The 26,943-nt window shown below is 38.2% G+C and overlaps 2 protein-coding genes and 2 non-coding genes across 6 annotated transcripts; 2 read left to right on the top strand and 2 right to left on the bottom strand.

Annotated features, from left to right (window-relative positions):
- Positions 1-2,314: 2,314 nt before the first annotated feature.
- Positions 2,315-2,386, top strand: TRNAG-UCC (transfer RNA glycine (anticodon UCC)). The gene has a single exon. It is a non-coding gene; the product is annotated as a tRNA-Gly (tRNA).
- A 158-nt stretch (positions 2,387-2,544) lies between these two features.
- On the bottom strand, positions 2,545-2,628 carry TRNAL-UAA (transfer RNA leucine (anticodon UAA)). The gene has a single exon. It is a non-coding gene; the product is annotated as a tRNA-Leu (tRNA).
- A 139-nt stretch (positions 2,629-2,767) lies between these two features.
- On the top strand, positions 2,768-8,544 carry LOC149848474 (splicing factor U2af small subunit B-like). Of its 2 annotated transcripts, none has more exons than XM_089995656.1 (6): positions 2,768-3,096; positions 6,607-6,693; positions 6,784-6,865; positions 6,967-7,093; positions 7,184-7,614; positions 8,285-8,544. In XM_089995656.1, exons 1-5 carry the CDS (start codon positions 2,860-2,862, stop codon positions 7,605-7,607), a joined length of 957 nt encoding a protein of 318 aa, XP_089851782.1. In that variant the 5' UTR covers positions 2,768-2,859; the 3' UTR covers positions 7,608-7,614; positions 8,285-8,544. The 2 variants fall into 2 exon arrangements, with proteins under 2 accessions (XP_089851782.1, XP_089851792.1); XM_089995666.1 differs by lacking the exon at positions 8,285-8,544 and adding an exon at positions 7,737-7,875.
- Positions 8,545-16,698: 8,154 nt separating this feature from the next.
- Positions 16,699-22,476, bottom strand: LOC149848473 (histone deacetylase HDT1-like). Of its 2 annotated transcripts, XM_089995678.1 has the most exons (10): positions 22,293-22,474; positions 19,849-19,919; positions 19,516-19,744; positions 19,391-19,402; positions 19,250-19,285; positions 18,965-19,152; positions 17,931-18,011; positions 17,733-17,829; positions 17,108-17,255; positions 16,699-17,014 (listed from the first exon to the last, which is right to left on the bottom strand). In XM_089995678.1, exons 1-10 carry the CDS (start codon positions 22,309-22,311, stop codon positions 16,948-16,950), a joined length of 948 nt encoding a protein of 315 aa, XP_089851804.1. In that variant the 5' UTR covers positions 22,312-22,474; the 3' UTR covers positions 16,699-16,947. The 2 variants fall into 2 exon arrangements, with proteins under 2 accessions (XP_089851804.1, XP_089851812.1); XM_089995686.1 differs by lacking the exon at positions 19,391-19,402 and having other exon boundaries at positions 22,293-22,476.
- Positions 22,477-26,943: the final 4,467 nt, after the last annotated feature.

The following is a 26,943-nucleotide window of genomic DNA, read 5'->3' as shown; positions in this document are numbered from 1 at the left end:
AAAATTTTCAAAATTTAAAGGTCTAGACACATAGAGGAAGAACCGAAAGGAAATTTGGCATTATTCAAGGTCCAGATGAGAAAATACGACCTCTGAAAGTCGAAACAAATTTTTTGTCCTGACATAAATTCTTTAGACGACTGCACAGTCTTGTGAATTTTATTTCTCCAAATCTATTTCATGGTTATGGCAAAAAAAATTATATGCATGAGATTACATATTGAAGAACTTTCAATAAAAATCTGATACACAGATTCATTAGAGTCTATGAATTAAAAATCATGGAATATGGTTTTGAAACCGATTTTTTTTTAGAATACTGCTTGTCAAAGAACCTGACTAAAATGCGATCAGTGAATTTTAATTCATATCTAGGAAGGAGTTTGGACCTTATCTCTGTGGGAGCTATACTAATTTTACATAATTTTTTTCTTCTATAAGTTTTCTGCTTGACGCTTCTTTAGAGGGACTTACATTTGTTCATCGAACAAAAACTCAGTTTTAGCAAATTATTTATTTCTCTTTTCTCTAAACTCTAATTGAGACAAGGTTTGTGGTTATGCTTAGCTAACATATTCATGCATCTATTAATTTTTTTTTAGATTTTTACTCACTATAATCTGATTGTAACAGAATCTATACCGACTGATAGTTTCGAGTTGGAACTCTTGTGATACATGTGTTCTGGTCCCAAGAGTGGACACACTATTTGCAAGAGGCCATTGTGTGTTTCCAATGATATTTATGATATGCAATGAAATGATAATGCATACTATTATATTATGATGTTTAGCATGTGATTGATGATGTATTGCATGTGTTTATGTTGAATAGCATGTATATGGTATGTATATGATGTAATTAATGCATATAGTGTTATGACATGCAATATGCGTCTATAAGGTGCATATGAAGTTGTATATATATATATATATATATATATATATATATATATATATATATATATATATATATATATATATATTGTTGTGATATATAGCATATGGTCATGTCATGCTTATGGTGTCATGCTTGCATATAATGTGATGATATGCATTAAGTGCAGTATGATATAATTGTTTTTAAAATGACGTATGTTTGTGCATAAGATTATGAAAAATAAGGTGTATGTATGTAATGCCCCAAAATCCTTTAACTTGGAAAATTTATGAAAAACTTTGAAACTTTTAAAATTGAATTTCTTTTTAGAGTTAAAAAAAAGTACAAAAAAAATTAGTTTGAAAGAGATTTAAGTTAGCGAACCTTGGGCGGGTTAGAGAGGAGTACATGATAACAAAGGCTGGGACTCAGTTGAGGAATATTGAATTATTAGATTGTAAGCAAGAAATAGAATAGTTGAGGATGCATCTTATTTTTCCTTTTAGAGTTAAAACAAATTTATTACCTTAATTATTGCAAGTGTTATATCGTAATCAAGCATATTTGTGTTCCAAAAAGGGTGGGGGAGTAAACTTCATATGCTTCACATACAAAAACTCTAAGACTTATTCTAAATCCCCTGTAGTCGTTTCTTTGTCATCAACTTGAACATATCCTATAGAAAGGCAAACATTTTTTCTGGATTTATAACCCGAAGAAATCACACCCAGCACGAAGACCTGGCCGAGCTGGCTCAGCCGGACATGCCTACGGTCATTGTGTCAGTAGCAAAAAACTCTAAGGCTTGGTGCATTGACTTGCGCAAAGGGGTGACTCCCATGAAAATCCTTGACTGCCTATAGCAAAGGCCCCTCCCCACTATGCCAACCCCCCCTTGGGGCTAGCCATTTTATGATGAAGGAACCCTCACCGAGTACTGGGTCACTTGATGGGCTTGGCTTCTCTCATTCTCATACTTTTTATCCAAGTCCAATGAACAACATAAAATCAATATTGAATGTTGGACACATTTTCTACAGTCAATTGTACCTACAATCGAATTGGAATCTCACGATAGAAGTTGTTTTTGACCAATTTTTTGTGTAAAAGAAATCAGTGTTTTTTACAGTAGTCTATTTTTGCATAATTGGAAAAGCATGTGCATCCATGATTGTGAATCAAAAGTTGATTCACTAAAAAGAGTATGTAAATTGCATCATGAGGAAATTTTGACCCAAAAAAAAAAGTTTGCTAAGTCATACTTCAATATTTATTATATTTGAATATTCATTTTACCAGGATAAATGTGCCCATCTAAAATGCAAATCCATGAGTTTGGACAGTCAAGCGGGGACATTGATTTCATTCATGTCAGATGTGGGTGTTAAATTTTTTTGTAATAATATATGACTTTAGTTTATTGAAATCGTCAAGGGCGTTTGTAGTCCAACGGTTAGGATAATTGCCTTCCAAGCAATAGACCCGGGTTCGACTCCCGGCAAACGCATTTCAGTTTTTATTCTTTTTTTTGGTTCTTTGGAGTTCCCTCTTTACTGTCATTTTATATATTCAAGTGTTCACGGAAAACAGTAAAAGTTTTTCTTTTTGATAGACAAGCTGGGGGGTTAAAATGGTTACCTTTAAAACGGTAAAAAGCTGAAAGCATGCTGGCTATGGGGTTCGAACCCATGCGTACCTACGTACAGAAGATCTTAAGTCTTCCCCCTTAGACCACTCGGGCAAACCAGCTTACTTGGAATGAATAAGTTTCTCATTTTTATTTCACTAATTATGACACGGTCTAGCGTCTTGGCACCGCTGCGCTAATATATATATATATATATATATATATATATATATATATATATATATGTATGTACATATTGTGGAGCCCTAACCCTCTCTCTTTTTGTGCGTGGTAAGAAGACAAGAACGTGAAGGCAAAGGCAAAGGAAGAGTCTGAGATCCCGCTTGGTGTCGATGGCGGAGCATCTGGCGTCGATCTTCGGGACGGAGAAGGACAGGGTTAACTGCCCCTTCTACTTCAAGATCGGGGCGTGCCGCCACGGCGACCGCTGCTCCAGACTCCACACGAAACCTAGCATCAGCCCCACCCTCCTCCTCTCCAACATGTACCAGCGCCCCGACATGGTCACGCCCGGCGTTGACCTCCAGGGCCAGGCCATGGACCCCCACAGGATCCAGGAGCACTTCGAGGTCTTTTCTCTTTCTTTCCCCTTTCTTTTCTTCAACCCTGGCAACCCGAAGGGATTGGAGAAGAAAAATTGTTTTTTCCGCCTTTTAGTTTGGTGACGGTTCGATCTCCTAGCGCTCTTTCAGGATCTTGCTGCGATTTTTCACGTTTTTCTTGCTACACGATGTTTTTGTTGTTCCTAGGGTTTCATTGTGCGTCGGCTTGGTTTCTTCGGATATTCCGTTGCTGTTTCTGCTCCGCCTCCCTTTTTCTGATGATCTTGCTCATCGCTTAGGGTGGACTATATAGATCGCGTTTTGATCCATCATTTTAGCATCTGATCGTGAAATAAACCGTGATTTTTGCTTAGGAGATATGTGTTTTATTCGTGGAAAGGATTGATTAGTTTTTTAGGGTTTTGTCGGTATTGTTTTTCATTGAAGATTTCATAGGGTAAGGTCACGACTCAGGGGCTTATCCTCTTAGTGTTATCGTGTTAACGTTTTATGTTGCGTTTCTTTTCGATTCTTAGTGATGTTTGGTATGTTGATGAAGTTTCGGTCAGTGAAATCTGTTATATAGGCTAGGAGGCTTGTGTTGATATCTTGAGAAATCCTTTTTTTGGGGGATTTAGATGTGGAGATTTAGGAACAAGGATGCATGTACGAATCGATTACTTTGTTAAATTTGTGACTTGTTTTTTTCTCTTTTCTAGCGGGCTTAGGTTTGCTGTACACAGTGGCACAAAGTACACTGTCCCAAAGGCTTGGTTATGAGCTTTGATTGTTATTCTACGTTGTCTAGTCGATGATTACTTTTTGAGATGCTATCTTATTTATTCCAGTGAAAATGGGTATCTGGCAGATGGGTCTCAGGCTCTAATAAGTGGCTCTTGTTAGCTAATTATTGAGTTTATGTTACTACTTCATGTTTCTCCTGAAAATTTACGTCAATCAATTGAGATATGGTATGCTACAAGTGAATATTTGAGACAACTAATGAATCTTAATTTTAGGATGACTGATCCTTCTAATCCAGTCCATATAATGTCTTATGCTGGAGCTAGAGGAAATTTATTTCAGGTCCACCAATCAGTAGGCATGAGAGGATTAATGTCAGATCCCAAGGATGAATGATTGATTTATCCATTCAAAGCAATTTACTTGAAGGACTTTCTTTAATGGAATATACCATTTCCTGCTATGGACCCCACAAATGAGTTGTGGATACTGCTGTAGAACTTCAGATGATGGATACCTCATGCATAGACTTGTTGAAGTAGTTCAACATATTGTTGTACCTAGAACGGATTGTGGAACTACCCTAAGTATTTCCATGAGTCTTCGAAAGGGGATGACAGAAATTTTTTTTATCAAAACATTGATAGGTGTGCTGGTGTCCGCTGTTAACGCCAGCTTCTGTTCGTTTGCAGGGTGGGTAACCACTGGCATATGGTGGTGATTAGTTCCATCGGACGGTACTCAACGACATATGAGGGCGCCCCTCATATGTCGTTTGAGGGAATCCGTTTCCTGAAGTGAAGGGGCAACCTAGTTCAACCAAACTCCGTTGGAATGGTCAACTTTACGTTGGGCCAAAAAGGGTCAATTAAGAATAGAGACATTTGAATGAAGGAAATGGGTGTGCTAAGGAGTGTTCTTCACAAAAAACCCTTGTGGATGCCCATCTCAAGAAGGGGAGCCCAAGATCCTTCAGCACTTGTAGTGTGGTGGTTCAAGCGAGAGCATCTGCAAAGATGGTCAAAGCTATTAAATTTTATGAGCATGGGGAGGAACTGATATGGGCCCAGACTGGATGCTCAGATTCTGCTTTCATGAACAGTAGCTTTCCTAGCTTGTTTTCCTAGGTCTTAGGAGACTGGATACTTAGATTCTGCTTTCATGAACAGTAGTTTTCCTAGCTTGTTTTAACTTTTCCTAGATCTTAGGAGACTCTATGTTCAGATTCTGCTTTCATGAACCGTAGCTTTCCTAGCTTGCTTTCCTAGTTCTTATGAGACTTATTTTTTGTTGAATTTTAAATTCTTTTGTTTGTTATTTGCTGACTTAGCTCGATATTCTTCTAGCAATGGTGGACGTGTAGTGGATCAATGTGTAATACTGGTTTCAAGGTGGAAGAGATGTTTTGCACTTGTATGTTGGAAAATTGAAGCTTGAAACGTTATTTATTAGATTATTAGATGGTGATTATCTTGTCTCTCTGCCACTGCCAAAGACTATTTATCAATGTTCAGTGCTTGATCTTAAAAGTTTTTTAGCTTATTTGGGCAATTTTTTTTTTCTATTTCGTGTGTTTGTGCAAGTGTGCTTATGGGTGCAAGGATTGCTTTGTGGAGGGATCTAAATATAGGCTCTAACATTAACATTAACAACAAAAACTTCTAACAGGTTTGGGGCCTTTTGTCTTTTATTTTTGTGGTGTGGAGTTGTTCCCTTCAATGATAGGGTCTTTCTTTTCAGATTGCCCATTTTACTTGAGAGAGATATGGTGATTCGGGGTTTTCTGTTTCCATCGCCCAAATCGCTTGGTTTTAAAGTTATCTTTTCTTTTCCTTGTTAGTTCTGAGTCGTCCTCACATGTTGTTCTCACCAGTGTTGTAAGTACCATACCATATTGAATGATATGATACGATACATATCGTTGCTTTGGGCCTAATCGATACGATACACACCCATAATCGTACTTGTATTGGGTGTATCGTACAATACACCCTGGTATAGGGTGTATCTTACAATACACAATTAGTGCATTTTATGTTGCACTCAATTCATTTTGTTTTTCTTTTTTGGAAATATATAAGACTCCTTAAGGTGGATTTGTGTTCACTCCTAAAGAACTTGAGAGTGAAGAAGTCTTCATTTTTGTTTGAACTTAAAAAAATTTGGTTATGTAAAATTTTTAATTTTTGAGAAACACTTGGGGATTTCGTTTTTGTTTATGTAAACATGCACTATTATGGATCTTATGATTTGTTAGCTGAATGTTGTTGTTTATTATTTCACAATTTACATTTTGCTTATGAGATATGCATGCCATTCATAGCAACTCATGGAGACATAAATGATTCATATGTGATTTTATTATTGTATTTTGTGCAATTCATCATTGTTTCATGTGATCTGATTTTTTTAGATTTTTTGCTATTTTTTCTGATTTTTCTTATTTTTTGGATTTTTTTATTAAAAATTGTGATACGTTTATGATACGTTTATGATACAATACGGTGTTACTTTGGGCCCGATCGATACGGGTAACGATATGATACTTACAACCTTGGTTCTCACAACACTGCTTGCCAGTTTAGTGTTTGTCTATTGGATTCGTGTGATTTTGTTGACTGATCTGTCATGGGCGTGTTACTGGTGCTTCTATCTTACATAGAAAAATGATACATATTCTAGGAGCTTCTACTGAAGTTTGAGCATTTAAAGCAATTTATTGATTTGTTGTAGCTTACACCATGTTTGTTCACTTGAACTCTTCAAGCTACATGTGACCATTTTATCTTACAGGATTTCTATGAGGATCTGTTTGAGGAGCTTAGCAAGTATGGTGAGATTGAAAGTTTGAACATATGTGACAACTTGGCCGATCATATGGTAATCTCTTTGCCATACATTACAAAAGCCGTTTGCAGATTTCCTGTTGTCTGTGGTAAAAGTTGTAACTCCCCCTTCAAATTTCCACAGGTTGGTAATGTGTATGTTCAGTTTAGAGAGGAAGAACATGCAGCAAATGCACTCAGAAATCTCACAGGAAGATTTTATGCAGGTCAGTGGATTTTAGCCCTCTTGATGTTTCAATGCAAAACTTGTGATTCTGCATGTTTCATGCCTCACCCTGTTGTCATTCTTGTGGCTGATAAATTTCAGGTCGTCCCATCATTGTGGACTTCTCTCCAGTGACTGATTTTCGTGAAGCTACCTGTAGGCAGTATGAGGAGAACACCTGCAATAGAGGAGGATACTGCAATTTTATGCATTTAAAAAAGATTAGCAGGTGAAACTGGAAGTCATTCTTTCATTGATCCATGTAACTGTTATCGACTTCATGTGTAATTCAACCTGAATCTGTTATGATGACTTGCAGGGATTTAAGGCGACAACTGTTTGGACGCTACCGGCGCAGACGCAGTCTCAGCCGCAGCAGGAGCCGAAGTCGTAGTCCTTACCGGCACCACAACTATGAGGATCGAACTCACGGTGGCCGTGGTGGTCCTTTAAAAAGATATGAGGATCGAACTCAACATGAGGACCGAGGCAGGAGGCCAAGAAGCCGCAGCCCTGGTCGCAGGAGAGGAAGGAGCAGGAGCCCTGGGGGAAGGAGGAACAGAAGCCCAGACAGGGAAGGCAGTGCCGAGAGGAGAGCCAAAATTGAACAGTGGAACAGGGAACGGGAGCAAGGTCCAGCTGCTACCACGGGTTACAACAATAGCAATGACCCTGATGATGGCTATGCACAGAATGGTGGGCACTACCGTGACCAGCAGCAAGGAGGCCATGGTGGCTATTAAGGATGTGGTTTGTTCTTCTTCCCTTCTCCCTTTGATCGGTATACTCTGTGCCCAGAGGTGCAAAGGGTTCCATTTTGAAGAAATAGCCTTTTAGTGATTTTAGCTTACAGGCCATTTTCCCCTGTGCAGGTGTGCAGGTTCACAGTTCTATGATAATGGGCTTAAAGTCTTTGTTTTTACTTTTTACTCTTGCCCCTTCGTTTTGTTAAGAGTGCTGCCTGCTGCATTTTTTGAGTTGTCCTCCACCATGTTTTCCAAACACGTATCTTGTTGTCTATTGAGTTCCTTTCCGTGTCTCTGCAAGTGCATGAACCCCTTCAGTGACCCTTGTTGTGCTTCTATCTTGTCCACATGACCAATCGGGCCTGCACAATTCCTTCATTCTTGCATAACCAAACCTTTTACGAGTATTCCCTGCACATTCCACCATCATGTTTGTGTCAATTTGCATTGTGCAAGTTCATGTTTTGCATTGCCGTTTTGGTTGCTGCTTGCATATGTAATGCAGGGTTTCATGCATCGGGTAGTTGGTCCTTAAATAGTTAAGGAGATTCAGATCCATTTTTTTTTTGAAAAAGTTCATGCTTACAGTTTCTCATGAGTTTTGCAGGTTCAGGTATCCCTGCAAGTAAGGATCGGCTTCATTTTCATGCAGCTTTTATAAAATTTGTGTACAGGTTTGGGCGCATGAATATAACGATTGACAGACATGCAGTTGCAAGGTTGTATGTGCGGAGCTGCTATGGAGGCCAGGGAGTTGGTGCTAACGCTGCAGGAAGGGTGGTCTCTCTCTTTTGTTTCTTTTTCTCTTTTTGCTAGTGTTTTGCAGGTTGGTCGTTTGTTACGGTTTCTCATGCTGGACGTGTTAGTTTGGTCTTATCGGCATTAGAAAAACAGGCATATCCTTACAATGGTTGTAGGATTTAATTTGGGACCATATGTGCTTTGTTTGGCTTGACACTAGTTTCTTCCTCCTCCCTGTTAATTGTGTCATTTGCTGATGACTTAGACATAGCCTACCAGTGGTTGCACAAGATAAACCTTGCAAGTCCCATTATATTGCAATCATGCGCGATTATCTTTTTTTCTTCATTTGAAGAAGGAAAGCTGGGGTTAGGCGGACTACTACCTCTGTTTATTGGCAAAATAACAACAAAATTGCTAATGGGGCTCCCCTTTGGTAAGGGCTGTTGGTGCACTGGGAGGTCGCAAGTTCAAATTCCAATGATATGATCGCTTAACCGGTGAGATGGGCATTTAATAAATGGTACCTAACCCCATTTACCTCCATAGGTGTTTGAAAGCCAGGTTGGATGTTTGGAATACTGATGAAGGCGGAAAAGGGAGTGGAAATGCTGGCCCTTACCAACATCATCTTCACCAAGTTGCAGTTGACAGCTCCAAGTGCGTTGCTCCAATTGCAAATAGGTAATAATGGATGATGTTCAATCCATTAACGAATCCAGGAAATGATTTATATAGATCAATACAGGTATGATTTGCGATATTCAGATCCAATAAACATGTTCATTTTTCTAAGATTAATAAGAGTATTTGCTACTAATTCCGAATATGTTGGATTTGAGATACGAAGATCCACCAACTTCACGTTTGTTAGGTTAGGAACTAGAAATTATCCATGTATTTTGATTTATGTAAATTCGTTCAGGTTGGATTTGACATAGCCAAATCCAATCAATTTCTTGTTTGCTGAGGTTATACAAAAAGTATTTGCAATAATAACTGCTATGCAGACCGCCTCCTACTACATCACCAACCTTCATCGCCGGCTGGTAAACCAGCCGAGCTAACCGAGCTTGTCTCATTCTTGTGGTGAGCGAAGATGAGTTCGAGCTGGCTTGTTTATAGAAAAAATACGTTGTTTTAGAGTTGGGAGAAATAGAATTACAAAAATTACATGTAAAATTTGTATAAATATATCTAAAATATATTTCTTATTATCAAACAAGCTTACAAGTGGAGCAGAGTATTGTTTACTGTTCATATTCAGCTTCCATAGCTTATAGCCTATTTTACGAGTTTGATTGAGCACTTTACTAGCTAGCCGAGAGGCTTGGATTGTTCCCCAGCCCCATCTCCAAGTTGGCTCAAGCACCATATTGCTTATGCGTTGAGATCTTCTTGTGATTGTATAGCAGTTTCACTCTACATGTTATCAGACCTATTTGTTTCGGTGATGGTTACTTATTCCTGCCATTCGGATAGCAGATCTCCACCCTGGTTTGCTCGTAATATCCTCCGTTAATGCTGTTTGGATATGATGGTTAAACTCCATTCTGTCATCAGCTCGTTGCCTTGGGCTATTTCTGTGTGGTTAGAGAATAATTTGAAAAATAGCATCTTTTATGTCGTCAATCCTTCACCTCTTGTTTGCTTGTTTTTTGGATTGTGTTCAACTAGATGGTCAGGCGGGGTTAGGTACAATTTATTACCTAACGACTTCAACTCGTATCACTTGAAAATGCAGATTTTTTTTTTAAATAGTGCGAAAAACTTTCTTAGAGACTTGGGGTCTTCACAGTTTCAATTTCAATTGGATAACCCAACATCACAAAGGGACTTACATTTAGCATTCATAAGAATTAGAGCAAACTTTATTTATAAATCAAAAATTAACCTCGAAGACATTGTTGTACTCAACAGAAGGGAACTAGTGACTAACTGAAACAAAAGAACTGAAAAGAACAGTAAAACTGAAAGACAAAAGAAAGTCAGTTTTTTCTCAAGAACCAAGTGTGACTTTCGTGCCTTTCCTCAATAATTAGCCAAATCTCACTGATTTATTGTTTATGTGAAGAACCAATAAAGTTGGGTGTCAATCGAAATTTTGAGCACAATGTGAGACAAAGAATATAGATGTGATTTCATGTAATAGTTTGAGTGAGTGCAGATATAACAATTTGTAGTATTTAAGTAATGATACATGCAACAGGTTACATATGCTAAGCAAGAAGGAACAGTAAAGCAATAGTATATAACAAAGACTAAGTGGTCAAGACTTTCGGCATGCATTAGAAAGTAATTAACACACTCATCATCATATAATATTTGAGAGAATAAGTAAAATGTGCATGTTCTAATGCATCGCAGAAAAATGCATGATCTATGTGCAATGCATGAATCATTTGTTATCTTTCATTTAAGTTTTTCTTTTTCATATGCATGTCCTATTAAATGCATGCAACTTTAAGTTTTTTCTTTTAAATTTCCGTTGTCCGCGGATACACCAAACGGGTATAATCTCTGGAGATAAGTTAGGTTTTTCGGGTAGCTTAGCACATAATTTATAATTTATTACTGGATTTTTAACTTAGCCCTCGATCGAATCACTTTCGAAACATTAGACATCTACATCTAATGTTGGGGATACAAGAAACATCCCACGCGCATAAGTGTCACTTTTTTTGTACAAAAAACATTTGTGTCAAACACACCACTCTCAGGTAAAGTTGCGGACTCTCCTTAAAATCGTGGCCAGGAGAAGGGACTTCAATATCGGGTTCAAGAGATATAATAAAACACACGGAGTTTTTTGTATCTTTACATATATTACATTGTTCTTATTTATTTTCTTTTTATTGAAAGTCAATTCTTTAAGTTTGCAACACCATATGCAAAAGTAAATGTGAAAACCCGTATCATTCCTTTCGAGGATCCTTACGGGACTCCAGTCCGTGACGACAACTAGAACAGTGTAGTATTGTGTCATACCAACTTGTGTGGTTTAAGTGATGCAAATCAAAATATATATATAAACAGAAATCTAACCCACAACTCTGCAGGCCGGTGATGGTCCATTTGAACCATCGATGCATCACATAAGAAAACCAAAGTTGTGTCTTATTCATAACACCAGGCTAGTGTGTCAAATGCATGTGTACCCATGCAAAAATAATGTCAATCATAAGCATGTTGTTTCGCAATCATATGCATCCTTATTACGTGTGTTACCTACATCACATACGTGTATTCACCAATGCATACCTCCTATGAGTGTGCAAAAAAATCACACATTATCGTCGAGCATACATGCTCACAAAATATTAACAAACAACATATGATGCAAATACTAAAATTTTGCATCTCTATATGTCAAAAGTGAAAATTTCTACATATGCTAGAGTAGTTGGTCGGGTTTATCAATCCTGAACCGGGCAACCTACCAACTAACTAGTCAATTCAATCCAGCCGACTAGGCCTGTCAACCAGTCCAGTCGACTGGATTAGCTGGAGTTGACCCTCCAATTGATCAATCGATTATGCTGAAATTGCATGGACTTTCATAAAAAAAATTAGTTTACACAATTATCTTAATGCACACAAGGATCGACTAACATGATCAGATCATTATCCAGAGCTCAGGGTTTCAGGAAAATTCACATGGTATTTATACATAAATCCTATGATAAATCTATCATGGGACAAACCACTTTCATGCATGAGCACCACTATCAACCTATCATGGATGAACAAGATTAACATAGAATCAACCATTATGAACACACTTACATACCTACACAGGAGAAAATTTTACATAAATAAGTTACGAGAACCTATGACAGAATTTTGAATCAACATATATGCATACCATGTATATGTGAAAAAAAAATAGTTTTATTATTCTTTTTTTTCTTTTCTATTCCATTCCATGGTGTCTCTTCTAAATGTGTAAAAACAATCTTGCTTTATGATCGGAATTGCTGATCCACCCGAATCAAGCTTCACTTAGTGTGAATCGTTATTCAGGAGAGGCACAAATTATAATGTATCAGCTCAACGTGATCTCAACTCAAGAAAACACGCAGCCCCACATGACAGGTATACCCAGCTTAAATCCTAAACAGAAAATGAGTTGGACTATTTTAAATAGTTATCACTAGAATAATTTAATTAATTAAAATTATTGCACTTATATATACATATAAGTTTGTACGAGATAAATATATACGTAAAGATTCCTTTATGGGTCCTGGATCTGAAACTTGTATCCTAGGCCCAAATCACAATATTATGAAATTTGTATATAATATTTCTAACTAAATGCCTAAAAATTGCGGTTATTGCATCCCTACCTTCTTAAAAAAGTTTCGTCCGCGAAATTAAAACGTATCAAAAAGTGTGGGTAGTACCAAAATCCAAGGTTGTTAAATGTGATGAGTCGAAGCGAGGCATTGACATGTTATGAAGCAAGGCGTAAGCCTCGAGGCGTTGTAGCGTAAGCTTCATGATCAACATAATAAAATAAGCTTCAAGACCACTGTCTTCTCACATATACCATCAAACACTTGGCATGCATGGCGTCAATAGCTCTGCAAGCTTAATTGGCGATCTATAAGGTCATTTGGCATTGAGTCAATGCATCTGATACGCTTGCGGGGATGGATCAAGCAATTGCCGATGATGTGGATGTGATCTTGCTATCCTTGAGCTTCAAGCATGGTCCTCTCTATGAAGACCCCATTGTTATCGCATCATTTGCAGCAATGGAGAAAGGTATTATAGTCTTTGCAATTGTTGGAAACAGGGGAACTGATTTCAGGACGGTTCACAATGGCGCGTCGCGGATACTAACAATCGGTGCTACCACCATAGATCGGTGGTTCTCTGAGATTGTTACTCTAGGAAATGGAGTTTCCTTGATTGGTTCATCCTTGTATGTTGGCAACAAAGCAATGAAAGAGTTACCACTGTATTAAAATGAATCTACTATGAAATTTTTGGTGATGAATTATCAGTATCCGAGACCTTTGTGGTTGCTAATGCACGAGGAGCAGGTGCTTTACTCCTGATAAATTCCTCAATTGTGGTGAGAGCAAAAGAATTTGAGTGTCCATCAACCGTATTGGACCCCAATGATTCAGTAGCAGTGAGGAATTATATAAGAACCAGCATAAATCCAATTGTTAGCCTGAAGTTTCGCAAGACATTTACCTTAAGCATGTGTTTCAAGCCTGAAATGCATCACTGCATAGCATCAGTACCTTGAACGTGCACTTCGCCTCTGAGGCGTACGCTTCAGGTACTGAGGCATACGCCTCTCACAACACTGCCAAAATCAAATATCATACGAGCCTAATGATCAACTAAGAAGATACATTTGACCAGATCAGTCTGATCATCCTGCGTGGTAGTCGTCACGGCATAAACCCTCTCGTTGGTCCTCTGTTGACCCTGTTGCGGCTGAGGTATCTGTTGCTGCTGCTGAGGTGGCTACTGTCCCTCCTGAGCCGCTGGCTTGTTTGGACAGAAAGGAGTAATGTACCCTGGCTGCTGGCACTGATAGCAGACCCTCTTAAATAACAGGCAAAAAACTAGTGGATGGTTCTTGCTGCACTTGCGACATGTTGGCGGGGCCTTTCCCTGTTGTTGCCCCTCATGGGTTCGTTGCTTGTCACCCTCCGTCTTTCTGTCTGCAGGTGGGTCCTTTCTCTTTCCGCCTGAAGCATCCCCTCCATTGATGTCTCCCTTTGCGATACATTTCTAGACCTCTCCCAGTCCTCCGTCAGAACTGTAGCGGACTCAATCGCATCGGCCAAAGTAGTAGGCCAACTTGTCAGCACTCGAGTTCGCAGTTCATCCTTCAGCCCACGCACAAACTTAGCTGCTCTTGCTTTCTCACTGGCAAACAAGTTTGGACAGTAGCGCTCCAAACTCCTGAACTTATTTGCATAATCCATCGGGCTCATGCTCCCCTGAGCGAGATCTAAGAATCGTTGTTGCATCTGCTCCTGGGCGAATGAAGGAAAGTAGGTATCCAGGAACTCCTTTCCTAAACACCTCCCAAGGAACTACGTCCAAATCAACATATTTTACCCTCCGCAGGGTGTCCCACCACTTTTTGGCATCGCCCTTCAGACGGTACGTGTCAAAAGGTGTCTTTCTGTCATTGGGGACAGGTAGGACGTCGAACACCCGCTCAATCTCTTTAACCTAGCTCTTTGTTGCTTCTGGGTCGGTCTTGCCCGCAAAAGTCGGCGAGTCCAACTTTCAAGGGTATGTTTGATGGCTTGTCAAGGGTTGGACAAAATGAACAAAAAGGATGGAATAGAACATTGGTTCTGTTTGTTTCGTAACAACTGTTCCAAGTTCAACGTTTGTTTGGACCGAACTCAAATGCTATGTTTCAAATGTTCGTTGTTTGATGATGATGTGCGGACAATCATGGATAATGGGTCGAATTACTTCGTTTTAGATTGTATGACCCAATTCATCCACCATTTTACATGTTTTAACAAGTTTATTATGGTTTTTTTCTCGGATATGGATCCAATTATGTTATTTTGCCCAATGGACTTGCCATTTATATTGCAAGAAGCTCAAAATATGTACTCTTATTTGCAAAAAGGTCGTATAAACCTAAATCATATACCATTTTCATAAAATTTTGTGCCCGGACACTGCTACAATGGAAAGATTCTAATAACCCCCATAATATGATATGTCTGAATGCTTGAGAAGTTTTTCACCATTCTAATAAGTCAAATCAATCATTGATTAGAAACTAAATGTTCAAGCTCAGCTTAGAAACTAAATCTAAGCAAATTTTCTAAGAAAGAAGCTTTAAATTCCAACGAACCAAGTATGTTCTTATGGTTCTGCAATCATTTAACGACTATGACCAGACACTTTACATATTAACCATATAGACACAAAACACTGAAGAAAATAAGGACAAGAGAAAACCCCACTATCTCTATTGCTCTAATGCAAGAGAACAAAACAAAACAAAAAACAAAAATATATAGAGAGAATTAGCAATAAAAATGTGACACATTGAGTCAGAACTTTATTCAATTTGCAACCAAAGAATGTAACACATTAAATATCAACTAAACTCCTTCCTACTTAAGTTTTCTGCCAACTTTGTATCATTTTACCCATAAGAGATGATGGGCTAAAGCTATCCTTTTGCATCATTTAAACCTTCTATATTTGAAGATTCAACATGTAATAATGTATCTTATTTTTGTTTTTTCAACTATTGACGAGTATGCCAAAAAAATGGACTTGCTTACCGCCTACAGCAGAAATCAGCAAACAACTTAAAGTTTCAATTTTTTTACTATATTTCTCAATCACCGCCTTTCCAATGAACTCCATTGGAAACCCTTTCTCAGTATACATGATTTAATCTCTTCCCCAGTCTACATACTTCTAACCCCACACTGCTTCTATGTTATTGGGGATGCCCTTTTACCTAACTTTCTTCCCTGATTTCAATTCCGAATTCGAATATACATCAAAACAAGACTTCAACTTGGACTTCGTGAACTTCTCTTTATACAATTCTATCCAAAGATTCACAATCCACAAAATGCACAGCAATCACCGTGACCACAACCACCATCCAAGGCTACGACACCCACTGAGGGATCACAACATCTACCACCCCATTGAGACAAAAAGCCTACATCTTGTAGGTGAAGACCAGGGCCACGCCCAGAAAAACAGAATATAAGGCATAGAACGGTGAAGAGAGATCACAGAGCTTTCGGGCAGAAAGGGACTCACCTCTGAAGCCCTGTCGAGCGTCCAAACATTCTGGCAAAAGGTGATGAGCTCGATGAAGAGGGTGAGAAGTGGGCACGTCCATCAAGAAACAAAAAAACCATGTCTAAGGGCACATCGGACACGCAAAACACCATCCGCCACATTCGCCGTTCCCAACACGATTTTCGTCCAAATCACGCTGGGAATGGCACATCAAACGTACCCTAAAGGAGGCCCTTACCACAAGCTGGGTGCACTTTCTCAGTGGCCAAGAAGAATCTAAAGGGTTTTATCAACCAGAACACTGCAAATGTGCAGCTGAATTTGAAAGGGAATTGGGTTATTTCATCTCTTGGCCTAAACCCCCAAAATAAAAAGATGGGAAAAGACCAAACACCTGGCCCAGATCCCTCCAGAGAGCACAATGTTGTTGTCCAAGCGTGGCTTAACCTGCTTCTCAAACCCCAACCCACAAACCCAAGAGTTAGATCGCAACTGCCTATCCCCTTCGTACAGATAGAACACAAGCATATATCACCAAAACCCAAAACCATGGCGTTGAAAAGAGGCCACAAGAAAAGAATCAAACTATTTACTTTTAAAACAAAATCTCGCCAATAGACCAGTCTAACAATAAAAGCAGTCAAATCTCCAAAACGACTGTGTCCAAAGCATCACTAAACTAATAACAAAGACAACCATCCATAAAACTCCTGAATCCAGCAAAACCTGCAAGGTTTTCATATGTATCGCTTTGGAACTCAGGGAACGTCTTCAAGTATGAAACCACTAGCTACAAAACTTGGGAGGATTCCTGATGCAGATACGTTCATTTTGCAGCTGCACTGTGCTTGGCTTTGGCATGGCTCTCCAACGCCTGCTCAGAGCCAAATGTCCTGAGACAAGGGAAAAGTTATTACATTTACAAAGATGAAAACAAGATGGGCACAAGGGATAGACTCAGAGAAGAGGATGTAAAGCCAACGTACTTGCTACAGCTATTGCATGTTGCTTGGCCGGATTTCTTTGATTGAGAGTTAGGGGTCTGCTGCTTTGACTTGTCGACAGGCGTCTTCCCGGCTTGTTTTGAAGGGTAGGGGGTTGCAACATGACCACTCTTCTTGCCTTCAGTGGTACCTGAACATGCACAATGGCATTTCATATAGTTAGCGATCTCTCAAGATGCCCGCTCTAAGTAGGCCTAACAATGAAATAAGAAATTAACTACGCACATGAATGAATTTCTAATTGCTGAAAGCAAGGAACCAGGCAGCTATATAAAGATGAAACCACCTAAATTGAGCTTGGAAAGGTTGGAATTTTGTCTCAACAGTATGGTGACTAAAATTAACGAGGATTTCGTCAAGAGAAAACAAAGAAACAGATCAGGTAGGCAATCAGTTCCCAAAATAAACTGACAGGTGCCAAGACAAATGGATAGAAAATTGAACAGCATCAAAGACAAATGCAAAGAGAATTGACCAGAACATGCATCATATATGTTGTTAGAAGCAAGTCCCTATCCTTTTATGCACTTAGTAAGAACATGCACAAGTAAGATTTGTGGGTGCAACAAGAATCAGCATTCTCAATTATATGGCAGCAACAAGATACCTGTCTTCCCACCAGCCGGTGTCACCAGCTTTGCTTTCTTTTCTGGTCTAGGAGTCTTAGTCGCAGATTCTTGGGGTCTTTTCTTGCCACTGTTAGTCTTCACCAAAAAACACAAACATAAGTCCAACTTGGAAAGCAAGAACTTTCTAAATTTCGCAATCTGTTGCAATAACAAATGATAGATATTCAAGCCACCACCTTATCAGGTGTCTCCTTTTCTTCATCAGCACTGTCACTCTTGTCATCATCCTCGTCACTCTCATCACTGTCTAGCATGTCCTGCAGCATTGCAACATTACGATAGGAAAAATGAATGCACAAAAGGAATTAACATAATCAATTTTTGTTTGATAGTCAACATGTGGTTTGCTCCCAATTGGTTTAGATCATTTGAACGCAAGATCCCTTGGTTTAAGATAGTGACACCCTATCCAGTTCGGCTATCTTAGTCGACCCTCAACATAATGAGGACAAAGAAAAATGCAATGAACATCTCAGCATCTCCACGGCAGTGCCACCTGACATCTTTTCAATATCCTTTCTTATCAGCCTTATCAGGTTCTTATCATATTGAAACAATCTTTAAAGATAAACAGGGGGGGGGGGGGGGGGGGAGAGAGACATGGGAAGAACTGGGATTAGTGAATACGAAAAACATCTTGGACTCATCATATAAACAACAAATAACTGGGAAGAAAATGAGGGAAATGGCCCCCACATAAAAAAACACAACCATAATAATAAAGTAAAAAATTACATATTGTAATTGTTTCTAGGCTTTTTGTAGGTACAAAATGGGGGAATAACACAAGAATAATAAGTTGATGGTTCAAAACATGACTAGGAAGGCCACACGTCAAGGGACATTGTTGTCTCCACATCAAGCTGGGAATAATAGTCTTTTTTCCTGGTGAGTAAGAACTCTTTGGAGATTAGATACAAAGATGTTAAGGGAATAAAAGTTCTACCCAAGACACAAAGCAAGGACTTCATCAATTATAAAAATGTGGGGGAAAGCAGAACCGGTACTGAAATAGAGATCGTTCTTCAGGAACATAGCTCCAGTTTCCAAGAAGAGGACACTCATAAATTTTACATAATTTGAAGAGAACACTTTTCTACTCCATGGAAATTGATCAACATCAAGAGCCATTGACATTACACAAAACAGAAATTCAAACTGCAATAGAAACCACTTCCAGATTATTCCAATGTTTTACCCACTAAGGTACCTCATCATCGTCATCCTCATCATCATCGTCGTCGTCATCTTCATCATCACTGTCCTCATCCTCGTCATTATTTTCCACATCAGGTCCATCTTTCAGCTTGGGCTTATTAGCCAGCCCCTCATCAGGTTTACCAGCTTTGGCTTTGTCAGTTGCAGGTTTAGGCTGCTCGGCCTTGACTTCAGGCTTCCCTGAGAAGAACAATAGAGAGCAACCAAATAAGAGCTTTGCTAAAACTTGTTATGCCAAGAAATTCAGTTTATTAAAATAAGGGTTGAATTGTTGCACCATTTTCATTCTTCACAAGCGGAATCATCTCTTCCTCTGAAATTGAATATGAACAAAAACCGTACAAAACCCATCAATTACAAAGAAGTAAATAAAATCAAGTCATGAGAATACAGAAGCTAGGCAATGCAAACAACTTACCAGAAAATTCTTCTGAGAAGTAAATATGCCCATGCAAAGAAATACAAACAATAAGTTATAGCTTGTACAATAAAAAATAATTCATTGGAAAATACCAGATCACATCACGTCAACAACCAAGATACCTGAATCCACATCATCTTCTTCTGCAGTTGACTTGTAACCACAAATGTAAACACTTCCATTTTTCCAGCTGTGAGATAGTTCAAATTCTTTTTCAAATACCAAGTCAAGCTGTATGTGGGTACATTTTTCTGTAGACAGGGTTCCTATAACAAGCTTCTTGTTATCAATCTTCACATAAATTGGTATCAATTCATTTGGCTTATCCTTCTTAATCTCACCAAGAGACACCTGGATTATAACAGATTGTTAGCTACTAAGAAAAATACAATATAAATAATCCAAAAGATTAGGTTAGCAGTAACAACTAAGAAATATAGAATAAGGATTCTAACCTGAGAGAGGTGCAGGTAATTCTGCTCCCCAGGATCACATTTCACTGACTCACCAGCCTTGACCTCGATACCTGAATAAAAGTAGGGTATCATGATATTTTTCTATTGTATTAAGACAACAAAACATGCATGCCCACAAAGTTGTCAAAATTCATCTATTGGAGATTCTATAACTAGACAGAATATTGCCTAACAAATAACACCAAATCCATGATTTTTAGTCGATGCCAATATCATAGCCCATTAGATGCACATGAAGTATCACCAGTTACTTTCATCTATGAAACTGGATTTACTCATATCTCCATGTAAGCATTCAACCATCTATTGTCAACTGTATGCCCACACAAAGGACAGCACAATTCATAATATTACATAGATGTGATGACTGGTAAAGATAAGCCATACAACACGGTGGTGAGGACATTTAAATTTGCAATACAACAGTAAATTGCTGGAAACCAAACAACTAATTGCAAAAAATCACACATTTGATTTCACAAAAAGATAGCATTTGCACAGACCATCAAAATATCAACGTTTTAGGTGTTTTATACTCAATTCGAACAATTAAATGTGTTTATCAATACTTATTTATTGAGAAACAAGCTTTGTTTCAAATTGATTTGATGTAATAATGTGAATATTTAACCATGAAATTTTAGTACGATATCAACCGATGATTTTTACCTCTTTAAAATACACATTTGAGCATAAAGCTGCTTAATTAATTACACATTCTCTATTCAGAGACAATCATAAACACATCTAGTGGTTAGCATAAAACATCTAAAAACTATGAATATTGGAGGGTCCTATTAGTGACCTAACAAAACTGTAGCATGATAATCCTCTCTCTCTCTCTCTCTCTCTCTATATATATATATATATATAGTAATTGAATGGTGTGCCCCAAGTTTTGGTGTATGTTCAATATTATGCAATTTCATGATTTTTGCGACATGTTACACCGAATTTCACACTTCATCCATAGTTGCAATCATATGTTTGTTACTAAATTTAGTTATTTATTGTAATATTTTTTCTTTGATATTTTCTTTTGGTCCCGCCTAAACCGACTAGTCACACCTAGGCCCCCGACTAGTCATTTTAGGGGGCACTTTTGACAACTAAACTGATGACAAAAGACATAAACATCCCTAATCTACTTAGGACAACAGCAAGACTTGTACTCTTATAGATTAACAAGTTCAATGACAAACAAACAAAAAAAGAGAAAGAAATAGCGCCATACAGATATAGAGTTGTCATAAGTCAGGACGTTCATTTTGCATCTTACAGCATACAGAGTTGACCTCTAATACAGAGGAATGATTGAGCACACTTTGAATGATATAGTCAAATGGGTTACTGAAACAAAATAAGACAGAACTAGGGCTTCCAACTCATCCATTAAAAATGAAAGAAGTCCAACATGGCGATTTACATGAAAAGAAAGAGGAAACGAATTATGTATACAACTGTTACACGTTTTTCAATAATGAAAACATTAATCTAGTTACAGAAAGGTATAAACCAGAAGCAAATATAAGTAATAAAATCCATAGAACAGCATCATTTTAAAACCAGAACTCAACATTTTTGGTCAAAGAACATCTGTATCAATATGTCAATAACTGCATGTTAATAACAGTATCGATATGTCAATCACTTGTGCACGAGTAAATATCCACGAAAGAGAACATATAAAACATCATAACTTCATGAAACAAAATCCACACAATATATTGTTTAGCAAACATAAAATCACACAAAAATGAATCAAATGGACGACATGTTTGGACGGAAATAGTTCAAATTAGACATGTTTCCCACTTTCAAAACATATATAGTTCTCTACCAGAAACGGAAACAGAAAAAAAAGAAAACGTAGTTGAATGTTTTAGGCATACTATAAAAACATTAACAAACAATCAATCCATGTCACTGTTTACACAATAACTTAACGTCTTAGAAATCACATATTAATAAGGCGAGCCAAGGGATAAAAGAAAAACAGATAACGAGAATACATTCCGTGGACTACGAACGCATTCCAATGCACAGAGTTTGGGTTTGCTTAATCAACTCAACTATCATACCGATAACGATGAATCGCTTCTTTAGTTCATTCCCCTCGGTAACAAAAACATAGACTAGAAAATTTTCATTCTCTTCGCAGAAAAACATCAAGGATAACCACTCGTACTAGTTCATCAAAACACTTAAACGCGATAATCATGAACTTTGCGCTAGCATTCCATCAAAACACATTTAGATGCGATAATGTACATAACCAAAAAAATGCAAAAAAGAAGCAAACCTATATAATATAAGCATCGAAAACGGATACAAGCGAAATAAAAAGAAATCAATTACAGCTAAAATCCGAGAGATATAGGAAAGAGGGAGGATGGAGGAGGAAGACGGGGAGGGTGACAGACCCCAGAACTGCATCTCCATCGCAAATGGACCTGCGCAGACGACGACTACGACGATCCGGGGAAGGCCGAGAGAGAGAGAGAGAGAGAGGACGATAGCGGTAGGCAAAGGATTGCTTAGGGTTTCGCGAAGGCTATTGTTCTCTCGCTCTTTCTCTCTCCCTCTTTATGAATTCGTTTGGGCCACGCTTTGGGGGGGAAATGGAGGCGTTATATAGTGATACAACGCGCGTGCTCGCCCTAATTGTATAGCTAATTACCAGATTGCTCTTAGCCTGGACGGCGTGCTACTGAAGAACAGGCTGAACAGCGTAAGATTGATGAGGACAAATACGTCATTTGCTTTGAGCGTGTCTCGGGATGAGACCGGGTCAGACCCGTTCGGGCCCGTATCAATATCCATGAGTAGTGGTATCAATGGATCGGATTTGACCCGGACCCGATCTGTATCAAACCCTATAGGGTCAGGTTTTGGTGATAAATAAGAAGGCATATTAGAGTCTGGGTCAGACCCAAAGGGTCTGATTAATATATGGATCCGGGTATGGTTTGTGAAATTATATAGGCCCAACTCAAGTTCCGATTAAGATTGGCAGTTTTCAACGTAAAAATGATAAAAAAATATTATTTTACTAGGTCTGGTTATGGTTTTTTCTATAATGGTTCAGATTAGATCTGAGTCCAGACCCAGTATCATCATCTAAAATAAGGTTTGGATCTAGTTTTACATGGATCCGAATCAAACTCGCATTAACTTTTTTTATGTTTTTTTAAGCTAATCAAACAAACTGCTAGAGGTGATGCTCATTGGATTTGAACCTAGACAGACTGCCTATCGGCCTAGGCCCCATCCCACTAAGCCAAACTCCTTTTTGGGCAATTCCTCGTGGTAATGGGCTATTTGTTTCTAGCCAGAGAGAGTGAACCAAGGACCTCAGTTCTTTGCAGTACAGAATACCACAATTAACCTATATGCAAAGCTTTGCCAAAAGGGTTTTTTACACCAAACTGAAACTGAAGGAAATTGAAGTTTACTTCAACACTAAACTGCTCTAGGTTTTAATTCAGAACAGTCTATCAAAGAACTCAAGTCATGCAGTTCCATCCAAATTATTGGACATTAAAAGATTTTGGACCGTTGATTTTTCAAACTCTATAAAAACCCATCCATGTGTTGGAATCAAACACTTCAAAGAACTGATTCCTATAAAATCAAGTACATAGATCACATTTGTATGGTCAGAATTCAAAAATAAAATGAAAAAAACCCAAAAGAACTATTTAGCATAAGGTTTAGCATCAAATGGGTTTAGCACCTACCCATCTCTCTCTCTCTCTCTCTCTCTCTCTCTCTCTCTCTCTCTCTATATATATATATATATATATATATATATATATATGAGACTTTTCAACCAAAAGAAGGTCAAAAATATACAATCGATGTAAAACCCGAAAATTTTATAAAATTTTGCAAATTGGGCCTGGATCCAAATTACAGATCCAGGACCCATAAAGGGGTTTTCCGCATACCTCTACCTCATAAATTTGATATATACGTATAAGTACAATAATTTTTAAATTATTTAATAATTCGAAGAATAATCATTCAATAGGGATGCGTAGATGGGTATGGGATCCATATACTGGATCCATATACATATATATATCTAAATATATATATATGTGTATACTCATAAATAAATAATATTAATATTAATATTGGTAATACTATAGAAATATAATATACATATATATTAAGTGGACTCGAGGATCCACAGTTGGACCCACATGGATCCGACTTGCGGATCCATATTGATGGGGGTTAAAAAAATTTATGTATAATGTTAAATTCAGAATTTTATAAATAATTAATATTAATTATAAGAAAATTTTGGAACAAGGGGGTCGGACCCACAGTTGGATCCACCCGGATCCAGCTAAGGATCCGTTACTATTGGCGAACCGGGTCCATTTTAATAATGGACCCAGCATCGCGGGTCACGGGCTCGGACCCGGACCCGAGTTCTTTTTAAAAAGGGGCAACCCGATAAGGGTTGCCCGATAGAACCCTTGCAGGATATGGAAGGGGGGCAGGGGGGTTACGCAGGCCGTAACCGACCTCCCCCATCTCGGCGAAAAAGGAGGGGCCTGGGGCCGATAAAGGAGGGGAGTGGAGAGGGGGTCTCGCCCTCTTCACTCAGCCTCATCTCTCTCCCTCGTCTCTCTCTCTCGTTCGGTGCGCACGCGCTGGAGGCAGGGAGGTCGCCGACAAGTTTTGGCCATCGCAGACCTCCGGCGAGACTCCTGTCACGGCAGCAGCAAGGTGCAACCCCCAGCCGACCGTGCCTATGCGCCTCCAGCCTTAGGTCGCCGGAAAAGCTTCAAAACTGGTACGGGACTTCTTGGATTCGGGGTGAGGAATCGAACATGGGTTCGATTCCATGGGTGGATTAAGGGGAGGATTTGGGGATTAGGTTGTTCCCCATTTCGAAAACCCAAATTGATTTGGGGATTTGGCTGTTTACCCATTTCGAAAACCCAAATTGATTTGGGGATTTGGCTGTTTACCCCATTTCGAAAACCCAAACGATTTGGGGATTTTCAGTTTTTCTGAAAAAAGGGGGGGGGGGTTGATGTATGTTAAAGGGCTTAAGACATCGGTTAATGTATTTGTTTTGGATTTTTACTAAGAAGGCTTACAGATTTCTGATGGGGGCAAATACCCTGAAATCGTGAAACAGGGGTTTTCCCTATTTCGGCCACCCTGAACGATTGGTTTGGGAATGAAGGTTTCTCTTTGTTTTGATTGACAGTCCTTATGATAATCGATCTGCATTGTTGGTTTTTGTCATTTTATGCATGATATTAGTGAGGTCAGTGTATTTAAGTTAAAGTCTTGTGTTGTGAAATATAATTTTTGTAATCTATTTTCTGTGAGATGAAGAAAAATAGAGGAAATTACAGGTTTCTGGAAATATTTGTGCTAGCCCAGTACGTTGATACGTTAGGCTGTTTCCCTTATGGAAAGATTTATTTTCTTACTTATGGGATGCTGCTGAAGTTCAGGAGAAATGTTCATGTTAGGGTAAATTAAAGTTTTAGGGTGTTTAGTAGACTCTTGAATTGGGAAATTCCTGAATAGTTTGGGTTTCGGTTATTGTGATTGAATAACCAGATTGGGGTTCTTTCACTGTGAATATTGCATAGGATGAGGGGATATATTTGATTCTGAAGTTTTTAATTTTTACATAACCTATTAATGGCAGATTGTAGCATATACCATGAGTTTTCCTTTGTTTTCTCTGCCAAGTGTTCTATGCTTGGATAAACTAGAGTAACAATACTTTAAAGTCATGCAAACAGTTGATCTTGTGTATGGAGCTAAGTCTTGATATCGTTACTTACCTGAAATGCGTTGTAATTGAATTTGCATACTTGAAATCTTGGAAACCAAGTTCATAAAGAATGTTTGGAAATTGTAGTTTCTGTTGATAATGGAGTAAGTTGGTCTCATAAATTTACTGCAAAAATCCTAATGTGTTGTTTCCATAATGTAGCATTGTATGCTGGACTGAGAGGTTGGATTTCCAGAAATTGAAGTTATAAGTTTGATTTGATATTAGTTATTTTGATATCAAAAGGGGACTGTGTGATGATATGCATATAGGCAATTTCTTGTTAATTTATTTTTGAAACTTGCTATCCTCAAAAACAGAACATTGTTATGTATACTAAAACAGGGAATAGATGGGTTTGATGATGCAACACCATTCGATGTTTTAAATTATTAAAAGTAAGCATGTGTTCCAGCTGACTGCGTGTTTATGTATACATACATACATACATACATACATACATATATATATATATATATACACACACGTCCTGATTTCTAGTGGCAGGGCTGATTTCCATATGTTTTCATAGTTAGCCGAATGATGTTAATCGGACTTCCTATTTTCATAAATGAATATACAAAGTTCTAAACCATTATAACATGAATGCACTGCTTCTAGGTTCATGAGCTGTTAAAGTTCGACAGAATCTTGCATGCATTACCTAATGTAATGTTGTAGGCTGTCTATTGGCATAAGATGGTGCTTGAGTGTAGTAAGCTCAAAGTTTGTAAGATGCAGCGTGGGATCATTGAAACATAACCTGAAAATTTTTAGTTGTGTATAATAGTGCTCATGTTACACTGTTTAGGGAGGATGGATACATAAAACTGAAATTATATATGGAATGTATCTTGCTTGGATGTCTCTAGCTGAACATTATATTTTTTGTCTAGAGTCTATATGTTGTTTAAAAGTTTGTGTATTGGATTGTATGTAAACACTTGCCGTGGATGTTTATGCTTTCACTTGACTGTTATGATTATGGTACACATGAGTGCGAGCATGATTCAATTATTAGAAAGTCTTCTTGAACATGTACACTTGATTTATGTGTGAAATGGTACATGTACACGCATACACTTAAAGAAGACATGGGCGGGTTAATACCCATATGTGATGTAGGTAACACACACATATTGAAAATGCATATGAAAGCATTATGACATGCATGTGTTTGGGTGTATGATTGCATAAGTGCACATGCTTTTGGCACTATTGGCCTAGTGTTACGAATGAAACACTAAGTTGGGTTTTAT

This window comes from Nuphar pumila, chromosome 1 (assembly GCF_984573655.1).
Source record: "Nuphar pumila chromosome 1, dmNupPumi1.hap1.1, whole genome shotgun sequence".
NCBI classification, from domain to species: Eukaryota; Viridiplantae; Streptophyta; class Magnoliopsida; order Nymphaeales; family Nymphaeaceae; genus Nuphar; species Nuphar pumila.
Note: the sequence above shows the minus strand (reverse complement) of the source record. Positions and strands in the feature narration are given on the sequence as shown.